This window comes from Drosophila obscura, unplaced genomic scaffold (assembly GCF_018151105.1).
Source record: "Drosophila obscura isolate BZ-5 IFL unplaced genomic scaffold, ASM1815110v1 contig_37, whole genome shotgun sequence".
Classification (NCBI taxonomy): Eukaryota; Metazoa; Arthropoda; class Insecta; order Diptera; family Drosophilidae; genus Drosophila; species Drosophila obscura.
In genome coordinates, this window is record NW_024542825.1 from 748,284 (window position 1) to 770,454 (window position 22,171).

Here is a 22,171-nt window from a genome sequence, read left to right on the forward strand (position 1 = left end):
CATATGCCCCCGCCAGGCCATACTTCATTTCATAATATAAATTACGAGGCAGCGCCTTAAATGGTACACCAACCACCCTTGCCACCCCTGGCACCCTTGCCACCAGCCGTTCTGCATCCCCCCCTCTACACCTGCCCTGCTGAAGTTCTCAAGCAATGGCAAGAACTTCTCTCAAAGCAATTGATGCGCAACATAAATCTTGAGGCATGTGAAGAGGCATAGGAGCAGCAGCAGCCGCAGAGATAGAGCCGCCTGCAACTCGCAAGTCAACCTGTGAGGGGGGGAATGAATGCTTAGAGGAGCGTGTGGGAAGGAATGCTTAGCGGCAGGGGGAGGAAGTAACAACGTATCAGTCGCTGCTATTTATCATTTGGGTCTCTCTCTTCGCAGTTAGTCAGTTAGTCAAGCCATCAATTCATTTTTTTCTTTTTTGTTCGCCCCCTTTTATTTTACAGGGTATTCAGTTGGCTGCACAGGGTATATTGTTTAAAGGAGGGAGAAGTCTCTAGTTCATCAAATAATTTTTATTTACTTACTATTTAATTTATTTTTATTTTTTAGAGCGTTTGGTGGAAGTCTGTGGCGGTCTATCTGTTGCTTTGGCAGATGAAATTTTGGCTGCAAATCAAGACAAAACTTTGCAAATTAGTGTAATTAGTATATTAATATTAATTAATAATTATTAATAATGTATAATAATAATATATTAATAATTAATATTAATAAATATTAATATACTAATAATTATAATAATTATTAATAATAATTAATATTAATAAATATTAATATACCAATTACACTAATTTGCATTATTAATAATTTTCATAATTAATAATTATTAATAATAATTAATAATAATATTAATATATATTAATATACATACTAATTACACTAATTTGCACAGTTTTGATTTGCTGTTATTAATTATTAATTAATATTATTATTAAATATTAATTAATAGAATAATATAATTAATTAATAATATATTTATTAAATTAATAGAACTAAACTAACGCCAAGCAACTAATTCTTCATATAAAGCAAAACAAATACTTCAGTCTACTATTTTCTAATTGATTTTTATACCCGTACTCAAAAAAGAGTTAAGGGGTATATTAGATTTGTGGTAAAAGTGGATGTGTGCAACGCAGAGAAGGAAACGTTTCCGACCCCATAAAGTATATATATTCTTGATCAGCATCAATAGCCGAGTCGATATAGCCATGTCCGTCTGTCCGTCCGTCTGTCCGTCTGTCCGTCCGTCCGTCTTGATGAGCGCCTGGATCTCAGAGACTATAAGAGCTAGAGAAACCAAATTTGGTTTCCAGACTCATGTGATATCACACTGCTACAAGTGTATTTCAAAATTTCGCCCCGCCCCCTTCCGCCCACACAAAGGACGAAAATCTGTGGCAGGCACAGTTTTAAAGATACGATAAAACTAAAAACGCAGTATCGTAGAGAATGCCCATATCTACCAGATTGCCGAATTTGAATCAGATCGGATCATAATTATAGCCAGAATGAAGAAATTAATTTTCAGTTGCTTCCCTTCCCCCCGCCCGCCAACGACAGCGCATCTAATTTTCCTTCTCGCTCGCACATTCTGCCGCGTTCAGTGCGCGAGCAACCCCTAGCGGAGGAGATGTAGAATCTAATTGGAACATGTACAATCTACATGTAAGATGTAGAATATACATTGTATATGTAGATGTAGATAGCATATGTAGCAAAAAAATGTAAAATGTAAAATTTTTTTTTTTTCTAAAATTCTTAAAAATCATAAGCTCAAAAATGTATATACTGACTGAGTACGGGTATAAGTAGAGTCGCGTCCCCAGAAGCGACTCACACGTTCCTTCTCGTTTTGGTTAATTTTCATGGGATTATTTTCTTTATATTTTTCCCAAAAATAAACCACATTATGAGGTATCCCATGGTTCTTATGGCGACTCCCAACATATATCATTCTTATACATTTTTCCTATGTGTATTTGTGTGCCTGTGTGCCTGTGTGTGTGTGTGCGTGTGTGGCTGTGTGTGTGTGTGTGGTGTGAGTGATTGCAATTGTGCAACGATTTTTCTTTTGGAGTGCCATTGCCGTTGGCCACTTGGAAAGTTTCATATTCCAGTGGCAGTTCAAGGCGAGAAAAGGATTTTGAGCAGCAGCGAAGGAATGACAGGGGAGAAGGCAGGGGCAGGTGGCAGGGGTAGGTCCATCTATATTTATTCCTACCTCCAATCCAGCTCCTCCGCTCCACTTCACTCTGGCTCCTCTTGCTCCCCTTGCTCCTCCTGCTTCTATTTCTTCCTGAAGGCTGTTTTGTGATTTTAATGCCGATTGACAAGGAGCAGAGCGTAGCAGAGACTTTCAGGCAGAGATTGAAGGCTGCTTCCGAGGGGGTTTGCTGAGAGGATGAGCAGCGGTGGAGTGTGCGGAGCAGGCGGAGGAGTGTGCGGCATTTGTTGAGTCAGTGTCAAGGCGGTGTTATCCACGCTGCGTCTCTGTCTCTCTCTCTCTCAGGACACTGTCTTCGTAATGGACTTGGCACTTTGCAACTTGCCCATTCAAAATGTGTGTGTAAGAAGTTTAAATCGCATTCACAAGCAGCCAGAGCAGCCAGAACGACAGACAGACAGACAGACAGGAGCACAGCCAAGGGACTCCTGGGGGGGACGGCTCTGATGCTCACACTTGAATAAATACCAGAGGACGATGGACCAGCAGCAGCAGCAGCAGCAGCACCCGGATGACGATGGCGACGGCAATGTCATTGCAATTGCAAATAAATAAGAAAGCGCAGCCAGTGCGTCAGGATCTGGCAGCAGCAGCAGCAGCAGCAGCGAACGAACAAAGTTTCAGCCGCCCGGGGAGGCAGGGCGAGAGGGGCTGCCGGCAGAGGTTTTAAGTTGCTTGTAATAAAATTGCTGCAAGGACTTGAGAAAAGTGCAAAAATGAAGTGCACAGATGCTTATCAACTCGGGCTGCCTCGCTGTCCCTGTCCGCACTGCTGTCCCCTTTTGCTTGTCCCTTGTGCCACCCAAATTTCCCACAGTGCAGCGCAGAGATATACTTTTGCTATGATTTAACCGACACCTTGCATTGGGCTACAGAGAGAGTGAGAGCGGGTTACAAGCACACAGACAGGTCCACCGTTGGGTGGGTGGGTGCCACAAAAATGAGAAATAGCTTTGGTCCGAGGCTGCCAAAGCTGCACTGACAGAAAGTTGTATACTTAATATTTTCTAGAAATGATCGCAGACCCAAACGCATTGCTAATTCCAGCTCATCATTTCTGCAAACGAATTTTAGTTTAATTTTTATTTTATTTTTTTATTTTATTATTACTATTTATTACTATTATTATTTATTTGTTTATTTATTGTTTATTACTATTTATTATTATTATTGATTATTATTATTATTTATTATTTATTTATTTATTATTATTTATTTATTTATTTATCATTTATTATTTATTTATTATTATTTATTCATTTACTTATTATTATTTATTTATTAATTATTTATTTATTAATCTCAAAATTAATAAAATAATAAATTATTTTCTATTTATATTTTTGTTATTTTTCTAGTTGAATGAATTGCTGAAGAAGTCCTGCTGCTGCTCAATCTCTAGTCCAATATTTGGACGCTTTTCCAGTACAATTTCCGATACCAAAAAATCGATTTAATAATCGATTTGACACCAATAAAACACTAACCTCAAAAACCACTGATTTTCCCTCTTAACAACTTCTTAAGCCACCCCACCATTAATTTCGCTCACTGCATTTACCTGCTTCCATTTTGGGGGCAAAAAAGAAATGCTAAGTAGTGCCGTCTCTTCTGTCCGTAAGTCGGATCTACTCGGATAGGGAGCCACCGATAGGAGCTACCAAAGAAAACGAAAGAAATGGAAGTGAAGGAGTGTGTGTGGGTGTGTGGGGGGGGCGTGTCAAAGCTCATTACTTGTTGTCATGTTGCGATTACGTTGGGCAAAAGCTTACGTTACGTAAAATGTAATTCATAGCCATGCGAGGGGGCAGGAGGCGAGCAGTTCCAGAGAAGTTGGTGGAGCCAGCAGTCAGGAGCCAGCAGAACCAGTAGCTTGGGTGTCATTATGAAGTGTCTGTGTTCCTGTCTTTAAGGGGGAATTCTGCTGCTGCTGCTCCTCCTGCTGCTGCTCCTAATGCTGCTCCTGCTTTTGCTCCTGCTCCTCCTGCTGCTCCTCCTGCTCCTGCTGCTACTCCTCCTGCAATGTGATGTATGGCTGTCATTTTCCCTTCCATGTGAGAGATTGTCTGAGTGATTGTATAGCGTCTCTCTCGCTGTCTCTATGCCGTCTGTCTGTCTGTGTGATAAGCCTTTGCTAACTAGCTCTCCCTGGTTACAGATTTGTAGCAGTTACTAAAAGTTCACTCACAGCCAAAGAACTCTCACACACAGCTCCATCGAATGGGGGGGGGAGGACGGACGGACTCCTGGCGCTAATGTGACTTACACTTAACATCCATGTGCTGCTCCCATCCCATCCCAACCCATCCCTAACTCGTTCTGTGTGGCATGCAGCACAGCTCCCACTTTTGTACGCCAATTGGAAAGCCATGCAGCTTGTGAGCCAATAAGTATGCTTCATGTGAGCCAGCGACTTGTTCATTGAAATATTTTTTCTCCTTTTTCCCACAATTATCGGTTAATTAAAATGAATTTGCAAGCGGAAATTGTAAGAAAAACTTTCTTGTTTAGATGGCTATGCCACTGTGTGTGTGTGTTGTTGTGATACCCTAGAAAAGTCAGTAACTGGAGGGGCATGGAAATTTAGCTTTAAGCAATAATAAAATCCAGAGAAATGCTTGCCTGGAATTGTTATTCAGGGAAACCAGAATTTAGTGCCATAGATGAAGTCCTTTCAAAAGCGCAAGTTTGGCAACTGTTAGAATGCCGTTTCCTAGTATTTCATATTATGCATGTGGCATTACAAATATTAATTATTATTATTATATTATGTTATATTATTATTATATATATTATATTATATTATTTTATTATTTCTGGAATTTTTCTGTTATTTTTTCTGCTATAATTTATAGTTTTATATTCTTTATTCCTGTATGTTTCCTATATTTTATCTAGTATTTATATGTTGTTATTTTTGGTATATTTTAAAGTATTATTTCTAGTAAATATTGGAATAATTATTTCTGTTATTGGTTTATTTTCCGGTTATGTTTATACTATTTTTTAAAATTGTATGGTCTTTTTTGTGGTCCTTTTTGGGCATTATTTCTAGAATTTCTGTGTCATAATTTAGTATTTATCTGATATTTTCCATAATATATTCATGACATTAATTATAGTATTTTTCGCAGAATTTGCTGGTAATTTTCTAATATTATTTCCCTACTGATTCTTGTGCTAAATATAAAATCACGGATTTATTGCTAATATATATTTCTAATATGAAACCCATACACAGTATTCCCACAGCTCCTACGTAGAGCATCATTCTCGTGGCACCCAGACCCAGAACACAGCATATCCATGCACAGCAGCTGCCTGAGAGCAGAAAAAAAAGAAACTTTGCCAAAGCAAAAATTGTTACTAAATGGTTTATGCACACGGTTGTTGTACAGTGAAACAAAAAGAGAAAAACTAGCAACAAAGCAAAAAAAAAAAAAGAAAACAAAAATAACAAGGAAAAACAAGTGGGAGAGGCAGAGAGGAAGAGAGAGAGAGAGAGTAGCGTAGAAAAATAAATGCAACATGTAATGATTGCAAAAGTTATAAAACGTAAATTAAGTTGAACGAATGAAGAGTTACCGACCGACCGAAGCTCTGAAGCTGCAGCATAATGTAATGAAAATGGGGAAAAATTCTGTTACCTATCTACCTCTCACTCTCTCGCTGCTGCTGCCGCCCCACCGACAGTCAGGAAAAGCCGGCAACAAACAGAAGCCGCACACACACACAGACACACACACACACAGAGGAACAACATGTTGGCAATGTTATTTTGCAAACTTTTAATGCCAGAGAGAAGGAAAAACTGTAGGAAAACTATGAAATTAACTGCTTATTAAGGGCAGCATGGAAGCCTGTGATGGATTCCGCATCGCATCCACTACTGTGGCCTGCTCTGCTGCTGCTGCTGCTGCTGCTCTGCTCTGTGCGGACGGACTACTTCAAGTTTTGTCAAGTGAAACTTTTCTGCCAAATGGCATGGAAAATGTTACTACAACCAGCAGAAAACCCACAGAGATGTGCGGGCGGAGGGAGGGCAAGAGACTGAGACGACTGAGACGACAGAAGCATCATTAATTATTTTGCTCATTAGCGTGTGTAAGAGACATTACTAACCAACCGAACCAGGCAGCCAGCCAAGCAGCAGCAGCCTTGAGAACCACAAAAAACAAAACAAAACAAACTGCAAACTGCAAACTGCATAAGAAAATTCTTGAAAATTTCTTAGTTAAGGATTTGGTTTTCCCTGATGGCTCAGCAGCTTAGAGAGGGAGGGAAGTAGTGAGTCAGAGAGAGTCCTGAGCCGGGAGCCGTGTCAAAAGCAGCAAATGCAGCACAAAAATTGCAATTGAAAATGCCACAAATAAAAAATACAAAAATTGCAAATGAAATGTTGACTATGGCAAGCAGCATTTTATAATGGAGATTGTAGCGCAAGCAAGAACTTAATTTAATTTAATTTAATTTTGTATTGTCTTTTAATGTATCTGCAGGTTTCTTTATACTTTAAAGTAAAGCAACGTCCTCGATTTCCATTTCTTAGGAAACTGCTCATTCAATACAACCCCCCTACCACCCTCTGGATTCCGGAATGCTGCATTCCACTTTTGATAAAAGCAATTGCAGACAGCAACAAGCTGCAGCTTCAGCAACGTTCACTATCGTCATCGTTGTCTGCAACACTTTGGCTGCTGCTGCATCACGTAACAAAAAAAAAAACGAGCATGAAGGGGCAGTGGCAGTGGCAGTGGGGCAACGGTTCAAAGTCAAATCTACACAATGGATCCGAAAATGTGTGCTTAAACATTTTATTTATCACGCCAGATACATGCATAAGAATGCAGAGCGGAGCGTAGTAGAAGCAGCAACCGGAAACGGAAATGGCAGCACGTGTGTGTGTGTGTGTGTGTGTGTGTCTGTCTGTGCATGAAGAAAAATATGCGAAGTTTCTGCATCACGTTGCGGGTATTCAATGATTTTTACCCCACACCCCAACCCCTTCACAATCATCCATTTGCACTTTTGCAACGTCTTTCGCTGCACCCCCCGCGCATTTATCGCAATTGTCTGCATTTTACAGCTTTTTCCTTTTTTCCCCATTTTTTTGTTGTTTTTTTTCAATTCGCAAAGAGTGAGATTTGTGCTGAGTGTTGCTCTTTCTTATCTATATTTTCTTTTGTTTTTCTTGCGATGTAAAAAACAACGCGAACTAGAAAAAGTTTTCAGCGTGAAGAACTGCTCTGGCGCGTGGGGTAGGGGGGTGGGGTTGCTGCGTTCTCATTCTCGGTTATCTTTTAATAATAGCATAATACCAATTGAAAACTTTTACTGTTTGACTACGTGAGTCATTCCACATAAAGTCATCATCAAGAACTATAACAGACAGAGGCATTACTCTTATGAGCACATTTACACACTCAAAGAGGGAGGGAGTAATGGTCTTAGGATTGCGCCAAAAGTTATCATTCTTTTACAGTTTACAGTTCTGGATGAGAACTTCTTCTGTCGCTTGTGTCAGTTCGGGGAGAACGTGTCTGAGAAATAGTCATCGTCGTTAAACTGTTTGTAAACGATAAACAATCGATGAATCAACAGTGTCAACGATAATAATAAACAATAAAATAAATAATATGACGATAATTTGAAGAGTTTCATGCAAGTTCTTGAAGGAACTTTCAGGTGATTTATTTACATTCAACGAGAAGTTTCTAGAATATTCTTACAAAATGATTCTGAAAATTCTGAAAAATTCTTCTCATTCAAAGAGAAGTTTCTGGAATATTCTTTCAAAAAAATTCTGTTCCCATCATTAGTTTTTCTACCACATACAAAACAAACTTTCTTTAGCTTAATTATTCCTCGAAAATTGTAATTATAATTTATCAAAGTTGCAATTCCCTCCCACGGAACTTCCCTGAACATTTGACCTTCATTTACCTTCAAAGAACTTTTCCTATTTTCCAGCCATTAAGAAAACCTTTCAAACTCTTTCGTTATCCGTCAAGGTTGAAAAATTATTTCCTGCTTTTAATTTCCCTTTTGGCCCAACCAGCCCACACCCAAACAGATTACGACCTTGCCAAATCTCCAACTAAAATTAAAAGCAAGAAAAATTAAATTAAATGCAATGAACCATTAAACGGGCACATAATCATTGATCTTTTAATCAATTTGGGCAGGGCCAATAAAGCAGTGAAAGAGAGAGAGCGCAGAAAAACAGAGGGAAAAGCAGAGTGTGGAAGAGAGAAAAGCCCAGCGCCAGAGTCATAAAACATTGTCCATAGATATGTACATATATATGTATGTATGTATGTATGTATGTTTACCTTTGGGTACGGTACCCGGGCTTGGTCCGTCCGCTTGTGCAGATTAGGCCAACTTTTAAATGGTTTTAATGTGCTTTTTATGGTCGAAGCTTCAGGAACCTATGACTACAGCGCAGGAAGGGAATGCAGGGAAATCCTAGGGTAAGGGCAAGGGCAGGGCAGGGCCATGCACTGAGCGAAAAAAATACGATGCCTAATATGAAGCATTTGTGGGAGAAGAGCATTAATTTGTACATTGAGTACATGCACTGGAGCTAAGTAGTTTCTGCCCTTGCAAGCGCCTGCATGCACACAACCTCGAAGGTGAAGGTACGGCACAAAGAGATGGTACGATTGTACCCTGTACTCTTGAGGGGGGTATGGGTATGCTGAGACCGAAGACACTAGAGCGCAGCATGAACACAGTGATGAATATACTCTCGGCGATCACTCAGTAAAGAGTACCTTCGATCAGGCAGGCAGCTCGTCTCAGCTTTTGCATTCCCTCATTCCAGCGCCCGCACGACATCGAGCTTGCGTAGCGAGGGAACGAGAGAGCAACACAGAAAAAGGTTTTGCTTTGCCGCCTACCTGCGCACATTTATCAGCGACAGATCAGTCGCGCCGGCAGAAGCCGCGCTCTCTCTTCATAGTTCTCTCTGTGCCGTACCGTCGCCTTCGAGGTTGTGTGCATGCAGGCGCTTGCACGGCAGAGATAACTTATAATTAAGTAAAATGTTTGTCTTTCTTTTATAATGTAAATTAGTCCCTCGATAATTAATATTCTAACCGGATTGGAGATGTTGCTTTATTATTATGTAGCTATTGCTTGAATATTAAATTATGTTAGTTGAAATTATATTTGGTATAATTTGGTATATTGGTATATTTGGTATATTTGGTAGTATTTTTTTTTTTTATTTAGAAGTTATAAAAAATGATTTTGAAATACTTGGGTATTTAGTTATATTGGCGGCTATAGCTAAAAGAGCTCAAATTCCTTTTTCTTCTTGGCTATCTGCCGCTTTTTCTAATTTTCTACTTTTCGGCCCAGTTTCGTGTACATATTTTGTAAGCTGTAATTCCTGCGGAATATGTACTGTGAGTTTATATATTATTAATTCGCAGCACATTCTTTTCGCTCAGTGTACTATTAATTTCACCTTCCTGCCATTCAATTCCCTGGCATATGAGTAATGAGAGTTTTAGTATGCTGCATTGATTTTTCATTTTATTTCAGGACCGTACCCGTACCGTAGCCGTAGCCCCCCGCTCCCACCAAACTCGACCCTAATTACAGGACCTCCTCCTTTTGGTCCTTCTGCTCCTTCTGGTTCCTCTGTTTGGGCCTGTCACAAGATTAGAGGAGGGAAAAGCAAAGTTTTTTCTGGCTACCGAAAAACTTCTCTTCCTCTCTCTCTCTCCCTCTCTCTCACTCTCTCTCTCGCTGGACCTCTGGAGGCTCTGTTATGACATTGTAAGCGACCGATAAGCAAATGTCATAGAGGAGAAAAGTCACAGGGGGGTCACTGGAGGCTGGGAGCTGGAAGCTGGAAGCGGTCATGGATAGGGTCAAAGTTGCAGTCGCCTTCTGCCATTTGTCATTTAAATTTCCCAGTGAAAGGGGAAAAAATGTCGGAAGAACGAGCAAAATAAAACGGCGAAACATACACTTTCTGGGGCAGCCAGAGTTTCTTGGGTGGGCAAAATTTGCATCTGTCTCTGGTCTCTTGGTACACCCCATCGTGTAGACCTCTTTCATTTGTTCCTTTATTTTTGCCTTTTTTGGTTTTTATCTGCAGGGCTCCACCACCACTCCACTCCACGGCTCCACTCTGCTGCTGCTGCTGCTCGTCGACGAATAAAAAAAGTTGAAGTGAAAAAGTTAAGCAATTAACAAGCTGATAACTTTTTCGGCGCTCCCCCCCCCTGACTTGCACTCTCTTTGGCTTTCTCTCCGCCTTCTCCGTGGCTTCTTTTATGCCTTATAGCATTCCCCACACCCCACACCGCCCCACCCCTTGCTCCCATTCAGTCCTATCACTTTTCATTTACTGTTTGCATACAATTCGGTGTCAGTTTTCGTTGGTTTTTAGGGTCAAACGGGAATACTCCCCTGCTGCTCCTCCTCAGCCGCCTTTTTTTTGGCTAAGAGTTTTATAGCCACAAGGGTATGCACCATAAAGAGACAGAGAGAGAGGACATATCCTGGGGGCTATAAGCGTATCCGGGGGTTTATGTGCTCATACGGTTCATAATTGCGGCACGGTAATTGGCCTGACAATTGCTACACGAATTGCCGCACCGCACACAAAAATGCTTCACTGCCCGCTTAAGTATGCTATACAAAACAAAAAATGCTCCTTTCTTCTGTGTGTTCGCCTAGGGGGAGGTGGCAAGGAGTACAAAAGAGTGAATGAGAAAGCCTGCTGGATGTGTCGTCTGTGGTAGCGATGGACACGGCTTGGAATTGGAAGCCTGCAGAACGATGGAAACTCACGAATATTCACCAAGAAAGGAGACTCGAACTCTACAAAACAAAAAACAAAACAAAATTATTATTTATTGCATTTTTTGGATCTGCTAAAAATACAGCCTTTTTGTCACTTTAATTTCCACAAAATTGTTCAAAATTTTCGCTATAAAACAAAGTGCTAAAATATTTGAGCAAAGAAATTTTCAAGAGCTGTCAAGCGTTCATCGTAAAATCCATCAAAAAGTCCAAAAAAAATTTAGAATTTTCTTAAAATTAAAAAAAAATTAAAATTAAAAAATAATATCAAACTTTATATTAAATCTAATTTATGTTACATAATATATTTTTTTTTAAATTAATTTTAGTAGCTTTTAGAAACTTTCTTTTCTTAAGTTTCAAAAAATTTATTAAAATTAAAAAAACAAAAAATTAAAATTAAAAAATAATATCAAACTTTATACTAAAACTAATTTATGTTACATAACATATTTAGTAATTAATTTTAGTAGCTTTTAGAAACTTTCTTTTCATAAGTTTCATAAAATTTATTAAAATTAAAATTTAAAAAAAATATCAAACTTTGATATTTATTTGTACTAATATATAATTTTAGTACCTTTTAGAATCTTTCTTTTCACAAGTTTCATGTCAGAAATAGACATAAAATTCCCCCCATCACGAGTCACACAAAATATCTTCTACCACATGACCATCTCTAAAGCGACTTGCAACCTTGTTGACAGGTTATCAAGTTTAATGCAGCAGACATGTAAAACAATGAACATGAAATGCTGCCCTTTTAGCTCTTTTACGAAAGACAATTAAATGGGGAACATAAACCGAAATGATTTAAAGATCTCAAACAACCAAAAATTCCCCCTGTATTTTTTTCAGCTTTAAATCTGCTCAAACAAAAACCTAACAAAACCCATTTGGATTAATAAGCTTTATTAATGCCTTAAACTTTAGCCAATAGTTGATTAATTGCTCGACAAAGTTTTTGGCTCATAGAAAAGTTTTTGGCAACAAAGTTTATGCATTTTTCAATTAAAATCCACATGTCAGCCAATAAAAATTGACATAAAAAAGAAGAGGAGATACAAATAACTTTTACTGATGGAAAGTAAAAAGGAAAATGGCTAGCAAATAAACAACAAAATTTAACTAAATAAATAAATCGTTATTTGCTTTCATGGAATTCCTTCCTAAAAGTAGAGATTTCCTGTATTTGCGTACATCGAATTTTGTATGCCACAATAAACTTAATATTCAAATTATACCAATTCCAGGGATATTTTCGCATAAAATACCAATAAAAAAATGTGTCCAAAAAAAAAACTAAGCTGCAAAACCGCTTTATAGACTGTCAACCCCTTTGGTGGGGCATGCCACAGACCATTTGACACATTCCGCCAGCTAATGCTAATGCACAATGCTCTGGAGTTTATAAAAGAAGATAAAGGAAATGTTCTTTCGCAGCAAGAGAGCGAAAGAGACAGAGATAGGGTAGGGGGGGGGTGGCTGAGAAAGATGGCCATCTTTATGTTTTGGGCCAAAAACTGACAGAAATAAAGTGAAGTTGGTCATAAATTTGCTTTTACGCCAAGATGACTTCATAAAGCGACAAATACGCAAAGCATAATGCCGAGTGCAGTCAACCCCAAGACTGGAGCGAAAGAGACACACAGCTAGAAAGAGAGAGACAGAGAGAGAGAGACAGAGTAGTAGTAGGTAGCTGGAAAGAGACAGCGTGATGTGGGGTGTAAGCAGCAGCAGCGGCAGAGGCGCCGCAATGCAGGCAGGCAGGCACCCAAAAATTGTTGTGTTTTGTGTCTGGGGCTTTGGCATTGTCGCCGGATCAAAGATGCTGGAGAAGGAGGCGCAGGAGGAACAGTAGAAGAGGGTGTACAACAAGAGTGTGAGAGGGAGAGGGTAATAGAGACAGGAGACAGCGATGCCACAGCCCTGTCCCTGTCCCTGTCCTGTCCTGTCGCCCGTTCCCAGACAACGCTGATTTATATGCATATCTCACACACACCAGCAGAGGGGGAGAGAGTGTGAGAAGGGGAGAGACGGAGAGAGAAAGGTGGGCGGCCATTGAGATAGGGAGCCAGCCGAAAAGAGGATCCCCGAAAGAGGAGATGGACGACGCCGTCGGAGGTGCTGCCACGCGCATTTTTTCCGATTTTGCCTTGCATACTTTTTGGCTGAACGCGTCGCTGCTTGTTCAATGTGCGAGCGGGTGGTGTGGAAGGAGGTGTGTGGCAGGAGGAAGAAGCAGCCTGGATGATACAGTGAAAAGTAGCAGAAGAAAAGGGAAGGACCAAGACAAGGTAGCGGGCAATAGAAGGTGCGACCATTGGAGTTTCCCGCCAGAAATTCGCGAGTGCAAATCTAGCTAAATAAATCTTGAGATTGGGAAGTGCTGATGGATAAAGATGACTACATAGAATAGACCTGAAAATTATGTAAAGGAAAAAAATCATGAAAAGTGGAGAGAGGCGAGAGAAGCAGCCGCAAGTATAGCAACGAAAGGAAAGTGTTTTCCCACAGAGCACTTCCCTATAAGAGATTTGAAGAACTCACCATTTAGACATTTTTAGATCTATAGTCCGCAGGGGCCCTTTAATCGAGATCCCCAGTGAAGAGCGACACTGCCACACCCCTACACTAACACCCCTTGCAGCTATGCATGCGAGAAGTGCAGTGAGAGAGAGGAGCATCCCATCCCATCCCCGCCAGAAGAAGTGCAAAAAACGTCTCCGATTTTTTTCACTTTGAACACAAATATTGAACGTTTACATTACTACGAAACCATTTCACCTCCCAACCCCACCACACCCCACCCCATTTCCCCATGAGTGCCTGTGTACACCACCCCCTTCACACTCCTCCCTGCCCTCACCCAGCCGTCTGCTACGCATGAGAGCATTGCAAGTCAGCAACGCCAACGAAGAGAAATTGCCAAAAAAGACCCAACAAAAAAAAATGCAACAAAAGCAGCAACAACATAAATTGGGTACAACGAGGATCGAGGACTTTAATACCCTGGAGGATCAATCATTTTTAAGGCAGAATATATGACACTAAAGATTGTAGAAAAATTAAAAATTTAAACACAGACTTTTTTTACCTTAAAATTAAGTAATCCTATGATCGGATTTAATGAAGGATCTGTGTAGATTTTGAGGGAGTTATCACAAAATAAAGAGCGATTAAATTAATAGAACCAGACAGAAAGAAACGAATTTTCAGCATTGATTGTTGGACATCAAGAACATAAATAATATAAGGGGCCTCCTAGAGTGCCTGCCCCTATTCAGCACAAAGCTCTGCTCATATTCGATATACCCTAACTGCCAATGGGTACAACAATAACGACAATAACGGAGCCATGCAAAAGATAGCGGCACCAAAGGGAAGCCAGCAGTCATCGTGAGAGGGCGAGAGCGGGAGAGAGTGGTATGTAGGGAGAGCGGAAAAGCGGAACGGAATTGTGAGCAAAGAATATGCAGAAGAGGAAGCGGGCCTGACAGAAGCAGCAGCAGCAGCAGAAGAAGGAAAAGGAGGAGCAGGAGCAGGAGAAGGAGCAGGAGAAGGAGCAGCAGCAGAAGAAGGAGCAGAAGCAGAAGCAGGAGAAGGAGCAAAAGCAAGAGAAGGAGCAGAAGTGAAGCTTACAAGCGCATTTCGATTATTGTTGATGTAATCATAATTTTTCATTTCCAAAGTAAACGATACCCGCCTGGCCACGCCCCCTTCCACTGCCAGCGCTGCCACTGTCTGTGGCACACACAACTTAACGCACAACCCCAACCCCCAACCCCCCAACCTCCCCCTTTTGCACATAAAGAATCGACGAGAATTAAACGAACTTTTCATTTATTTACACGAAAAGCATGAGAAACGCGTTTAAAACGCGCTCCGCGTCGATGATTTAAGCAAACAAACAGTAAAGCGGGGAAGCAAAGGAAAAAGCGACAATGAGTATACCCTAGAAAACGAAAAATAAATTATAGATTTTTGAATAATATTTTCCTTTTGATATGAATTTACCACTGATTTACTGATTACTGATTTTCTATAAAAATCCTATTTAGTGACGCCAAATATCAGCAGGGATTTCCAGCTGTCCAGCAATGGGGCATCTCGTGATCTACAATCCCACGATCCATTGCAAACTGCTGCCTGGAAACCCTTTTGCGAGGGTATGAAAAACATCAACAAAAGGCGCAGGACAACACTGGAGTGGTGGCAGGATGACAAGGCCAACCCGGATCTGGCAGAGATTTTCGGTTTGGATCCGACTGTGGTCTGTACGCCGTGGAGCAGCAGGAGCAACGGATGGGGGGATTGGGTGTATGAAAAGTGGGAGCTACTGCTGCTGCCAGCCGGCTGTCTTGCATCATTAATTACAATTTGAGCTGCACACGCAGCGCCGAGATTCGAGGGAATAAACAGCTGGAAGCCGGTAGGATGAAAGGGGAAGCGTGACATAACCAATACCGGGCCGGGATGCCGGCCGTTGCCCGGGGAACCTACATATAGCCCATATACATATACATATATGTAGAAACAGCCCTGGCACACTGTGGGCAGCGCTGACATTTTAATTGCACTCCATGACTCCCGTAATTCGCTTAATTAATCAACATTTCTTTTTTCGCTTATCAATATCGAAAGGAATTTTTAAAGGAAAAGCGCCCAGAAATTGGCATACAAATTGGCCATGGCAATTTAATAATTTGTCATCTAAAAAGGACAAAAACTCAGAGGGGCAGTTTTTTAAACATATTAAATTATTCTTTAATTATGGCTCAAGAAAAGTTTAAAAGAAGAGTTCTCCAACTACGAGGGGTTTCCACAGCTTAAAGTGCACGTTTAACTTTCATAACTTAAGTATCCAAACATAAAATACATAAAAATTCCCCTAAAACAAATTCTAAAAGGCACTAAAAAAAATGCTCAAGCCATTTCCACAGCAATTGTTTTAGGCAAAAACTCAGAAAGGTGTACGCCGACAGGATCCTGGTTATCCGCTTGAGGTGTGCGAGGGGGAGGGGAGCTTATTGTGTGCTGCCAAAACCTAATGCGTAAATTACCATCGTTGCCACATCAGCTGAGCCATAAAATCTGCACACAAAAGCATTTGCCGTGGTTATGTGGGTCAAAATACGGGGAGGGGGGGGAACAAGCCTGGCCAGAGTAGTGAATGGAGCAGGCAGGCGAGCCCCAGAGTAGAGGCAACCAAGGAGAAGAGCAAGCAATAGGAAGGAGACCAAGAAGGAAACGGTGTAGAGGCCAGGTGACGCGGGTCGGTAATTTTGCAGTAATTGAAACCATCAAAGCATAGGTAGGTGCCATTTGTGCCGACTGGCATGGAGTGAGAGAGAGAGACAGAGAGAGAGAGGGAAAGGACCAGGACAAGGGAGAGTGTGTTGCCCAGAAGTGGCCGTGCTGGGCAATTACAAGTACAGACACACGCACACACACACACACACGACAAAACGATAATATTAATGCATATGGAGGTGGTCGGTCGGTCAGTCGGTCGGTCAGCATTGCACTGGGGGGTGGGGGTGGGGGAGGGGCCCTTATCGCAAATGCGGCGAATATTATCTGCGATAATGAGAAAACTAATTGTGAGCTATGCAAATGTGGCACCAACAGATGCACCTGTACATCAGTGTGTGTGTGTGTGTGTGGGTGTGTGTGCAAGTGTGTTTGTGTGTGCTTACCAACACTGGCCAAGTGTGAAAGCAATTAAATTTGATAGTTTATCAGACAGGGGGGTGCTGGTGGGATTGGTTCATTTGAATAAACGGAAATTGGAATGACGACAAACACTCGACTGCACTCGAGTTGGCCAGGTCTTACTTTTGTACGTTCACTGAGCTGAAGCAGCAGCAGCATAGCATTAGAGATAACCAAATTGGGAGACTTAAAGCTTAATTTCTCCATAAACCGAACCCATTGGCATTCCTGTTTGAAGATGATAATTTTAAGCAAAATATCTCTCCGTAGCGCAGTGTAATTACCAATGCAAATGCAATGCAAAATATTTGACAAAAAAAAGGCCTTTGGGAACTGGAAAGTGAAAGTCGATAGTCGCTTTAGTGGAGGTGTCCTCTCTTCCCGTCGAAATTCCCAAAATGTCTGCCGCTGATGAGAGCACAGCACCAATGCAACATGAGAGCTTAATTGGCCTGTCAGCGGTGACGATCTCTTGCACATTTCCCGACTCAATACAACTACAATTTACTCCCACACATTACCTATCTCCCTTTCACTAACACACACACATTTAGCTGCTCAATTTGCGAACGGCAACTGCAGCCCAAGGTGTAATTTCACAAGGAGAGGCTTGCCCATAGCGCGCTCTTCCAATAGCGCCTGAAGAGAGAAAGGTAGAAACTGACAATAAAATAAAATAAACTCTGACGAGCGCGAAATTGTATGCCTCACCCTGTTTAAATAGACCTTGATGCGGTCGTTGGGTGTTCCTGTTAGCTGATTATGTTCCCCCCTTGAAACTTAAAGACACAGCCTTCACTCACTCACTCACTCGCAACTCCTTCCTTTCCCTTCCCTTCCCTTCCCTCTTTTTGTCACCCTAAGCTCTGTTCAATTTGCAATTCAAATTGTTCAACGAGTACCCTGGCAGAGGGTATGAATGATGATTTTTACCAGCTGTTTGCAACCCGGCAAATAGGACATTTCACACTCCATGCAAAATTAAGTTCAACTCACCTTTGCCATAGTAGAAGGAAAGAAGAAATTGAAAGAACTAAATCTTCTCGAGCTTTCTTTCAGAAAGCTCATTTTGTCCGACGCGAGAATCTCCCTGTCCTTTTCCCGCACGAAACCGAAAACGCAAACACACACGCACTAACGGTTTATTTACTGCACCACCACACATCACTAAATGACATTTTACGATGTTACGAATTTCCGTGGAAATTAATTAATTAATTTCAAATATATAATAAACTTCCACACATTGCCGCCCTTTTCCTTCGCTGTACTGCCATTTTGTTGTTGGCCACTTTGCCTCTTTCTGCGCCCCCGCCCTTGACCCAACACATTTTCTTGCACTAAACACACACTTTTTAGTCTTTTCCTTATTTAATCACTGCACCACTACACTGCACTTCACTACACAACGGCTGGACACTTTTTCCTCACTCGATTTGACGTATTTTCCAGATTTTCACTGCTTAAAACGCGGAGCTAACTTGTGAACGCGCGCTTGGACAGGGAGAAAAAAATTGAGTGCGCGAGAGCGGTAAAAATGCGTGTGAAGCTTAGCACTCGCTGTCACTCTCTCTTTAGCTACTCTCGCTAGATGCGTGCTCTACTCTCCCACTGCAACGGGATATCTACAAAGTGTGAATGCGTCACCTGTTGGTGGGAGTGAGATGGAGAGTGAGTGGGTGTACAATTGTACTCTCTCATTCACTGCTCTCACTTGCTCTTTTTGATTGCGCGAACACATTCCGATCTGCCGAAATTCTTCCCTCTCCCACACACAAACTTTTCTGCACATCTTCGAAATAATCTGCCAGGGTATGCAAAGCCTCGACTCTCGATGTGGGCTTTGCTTGCCTTTCTTGTTTTCCATTGAAGCTCTGTGTGATTGCCGCTGTCGCTGCGCTGCTTCTGGCAGGGGCAGAGGCAGAAGCAGAGGCGTTGAGTATGAAAATTAATTCAAGCGAATTCCAGGTGTGCATTTGACATCCACCTGACAGGCATATTGGGCCACTTTTGTCACATTATAAACAATTCATTTGCAATTTGATTGCAGTCATTGGGATTGGATTGTGTATTGAACAAAGACACGGGCATTAAGTGGCAATCGTTGGGTCGATGTGGATGTGAATGTGCAGATGGCGATTGACAGGGTAATTAAGTTTGGGGCGGTTATATTTTGGGGTGGCATTGGTCTAGCAGTCACAGACATGGCGGCCATTGAGTAATTGAATTTAATAACTAAAGCACTTGTTGCGCTTATTAATTAACTAGCATTAACAGTTAACTTCTGTTTTGAGAGCTTTCCAAAATCACACAAATAGTTTAATGTTCACTGTTTATTAGCAGAAGCCAGTTTTGCAGCCAGTGGGAAGCTGTGTAAAAAGTTTTTCAAGCCGTTTAACCGTTTAACTTTGACAAGAGCGCAACATACAGTTTTACAGCCACTGCACCGCATATTTACGCAGTGAAGTTTTCAGATCTCTAGTTTTACAGCCACTGTTAACAATAAGACTTCGTTCTCTCCTCTCTCTCGCTGCGAAGAAACTGCCAATGGAAACCACAATTCTGATTAGAAAATTGCACCAAGTTCTTTGGTTGCCATTGTGCTGCTTGCATAGCAATCCCAAAGTGCCCACAGTACACCTCCCCAAAGTGCCCCCCTTGCCAACGGTTAGTTACTGTGGCTGACTCTTATCTTAGCTTCACCCTTTTACCTACAGCCAACTTTAGCCTTTTGTCTTGGCCAGCAACAGCAACCACCGAAACACGTGCTAAATTGTTTGCACTTTACCTTTTGTTGCTTCTTTCTCCCCTTTACTTGCTCCTTGTCTTTGCTTTATCAGTGTGTTCAACCACACACACACACACACACAGCCCAGCCCACATAGAAGCCACAAAGTGGACAGCTTTAGTTATAACATAACGGTGACAGCTGTTCTCACGTTGACAGCTCATTACATAACCTCATTCTACTGTCGCTCACTCTCTCTCTCTCTCTCTGCACTGTCTTCTCACGCTGCCCACGCTTCATGTAGGTGTAATTTGCAGTTCAATTACCTCCCCTCACTAATATGGCATGTCGATATGGTCGCAGCGGTGGTCTGTCATTGGCTTTCAGGCTTCGGCTCTGCCCACGCATGTAACTCGAATTCGTTAATTATTTTGACAGTCGGAACGGTCATGTGGACAGCCGCAACAGAAATCAACAGCAAAAGGAGAGGCTCCGGGTCTAATAAGTATCACGAAGACTGATTACTCTCTCTCTCTCTCTCTCTCTTTAAAGCTATTGTTGAGCAGAATAGCAGAGATCTACTGCAAGGCCAAAGCGTAGACAGCCCCTGCCCAAAAGTGTGGGTAAACAAACCGCAGGACAGAGTTGACCGACCCTTATCAATGTCCCTGCGGCCAAAGAAGTTACCAACTTGAGAAGTCCTGTTGTGGCCACACATGAAACTTGCACGAGAGTCGCCGTCGACCGACCCCACTGTCTCGGCTGCTCTTCCGCCTCGCCTCCTCTCCTACTGTATGCCAATGGTAACTGTAATTTGTGTGGCAGCCCAGTCATTTTGGCGCAGCCACTGATTATGCTATCCCGAAATGGACATGATGTCAAATTGCCGGAGACACATGTACGGCTGGTATGCCGCTGCGGCGTACATAATTTACGGCAACACAAATAACTGCGGACAGACAACCAGCCCAGTGAAAAGGAAGTAATGGGATTTAGAGTGGGGGATATATGCCAAAAACAGGGGGCAGAGGGGTTATATATATATTAATTTCATTCACTTATGAGCTATTTACACAGTGTTGGGACCAGGGCCAGTCGGCGGCACCAGCGGCATCGGCAGCAGCATCTCGAGCAACAGCCAGCCCAGCAGCAGCCAGGCATAGCCCATGACGGTCAAGAGCAGCCGCCGACGCCGCCACTATATGATCTCGTCCTGCTCCTCCTCCTCGTCATCTTCATCGTCCTCTTCCTTATCATTATCATTATTATTACTGAGAAAATCTCGACGCAGGGCATTCCAATTGGGTGCCGGATGATCCTTGAGCAGGCTCCAGTTGGGCGAATGCACATCTGGCGATAGCCAATTGAAGTCCGCCACATCCGTGTAGTTGTTCTGGGCCTTGTTCAGTCCAGAGGCAGCGTAGTCGGCCTCAAGCTCCGGATAGTCGTAGTTGAACTCCCCAATCTCGATTTTCTTGCAATCCTCGATGATGGCGCGACAGGTGACATGCAGATAGATGCGCGTGGAATGGGAGGAATGCAGGCGCAGCTGCTGACAGGCAATGGCCATGGTGCAGCGATCCAGTTGCTCGGCCATGAAGGAACGCGCCACCGGCCCGCACAGCAGGGTGCACTGCATGGCCTTGGATATCTGCACAGAGCCGGGATGGCCCTGCAGCTCCACCAGACACTGACTTAAGTTGGAAATGGTGATATCCTGGCCATTGACTTCATCGCCGCGGAGCACAATGTGAGCATTCCGCTGATTGGCAATGGTCCAGGTGAAGTTGCTGTTGCTCTGCTCCTTCTTTGGTGTCTTCTTGTCCTGTGGCTGACCATCGGCGACGCCCGTTAGCGGCTTTTGCTTGAGCGCCGTCTTCTTGCCGCTGAAACCGAACTTTTTTTTGGGCATCAACCGCTGACGGGCCTCATCGTTGCTGCTGGTCAATGCGTTTAGCATATTCTGACAAGATTTGATTTTGAAATCGGAGAGAAACATCGTCGAAGCGGTTAGATAACGCTGCAGTTCCTGTATCTGGACAGTGATCTCGGGCAGCCGCTTGCTGAGATCGGGCAGCGGTGCATCCCCACTGTTCATGTCCAGCATCAGGATGCTCTTCTCAATGTCGTAGGCCCGCTTGCCAAATGTCTGCGCAAAATAGTCCACGCCCTCGTTCTGCACCGTCTCTTTGGAGCGCTGCTCCAACTTTATATCCAAATAGTTTTTCCTGTCCTTGTCGCGCTTGTTGATGCGATCCAATATGAGATCCTTGCGGAGGCCAGCATCCCCATCCAAAGTGTCCTCCATCTTGTTGCTTATCTGCAATCGAATTAGTGTTAAAAATCAATTTATGTATGTGCAAAAAACTTCTTTCGAAGAGATGAATCACAAACGCAGCGCAGGCTGCGCAGCTGCAGCAAAAATCGACAAAATCTTTGCTTTTCTCTCTCGCCAAGTCAGTCTTGTGCGGTTCTTGGCCATAGACAATGCAAAATGTTGTTATCTTTGTGCAGTTTATTAACCTTTTTTGTGTATTTTCTTGTTTAATTTGACAATAAAATGGGAAACAACTGTAAATAGAGAGCCGCGGTCCGCTGTCAGCTGCTGTAAACGAAAAATCACTAAATAATACCACCGCTGGAGTTGGTGGTGTGGCAACTCTGTT

The 22,171-nt window shown here is 42.3% G+C and overlaps 1 protein-coding gene across 1 annotated transcript; it reads right to left on the reverse strand.

Annotated features, from left to right (window-relative positions):
- Positions 1-20,496: 20,496 nt before the first annotated feature.
- Positions 20,497-22,165, reverse strand: LOC111079212 (tubulin-specific chaperone C). The gene is made up of 2 exons (XM_022374298.2): positions 22,029-22,165; positions 20,497-21,825 (listed from the first exon to the last, which is right to left on the reverse strand). The coding sequence occupies exon 2, from the start codon at positions 21,811-21,813 to the stop codon at positions 20,704-20,706; it is 1,110 nt and encodes a 369-aa protein (XP_022229990.2). The 5' UTR covers positions 21,814-21,825; positions 22,029-22,165; the 3' UTR covers positions 20,497-20,703.
- Between the last annotated feature and the right edge of the window lie 6 nt (positions 22,166-22,171).

Coding starts and splice junctions, on each gene's coding strand:
- LOC111079212 (XM_022374298.2), bottom strand. CDS start 21,813: ATGGAGGACACTTTGGATGGGGATGCTGGCCTCCGCAAGGATCTCATA.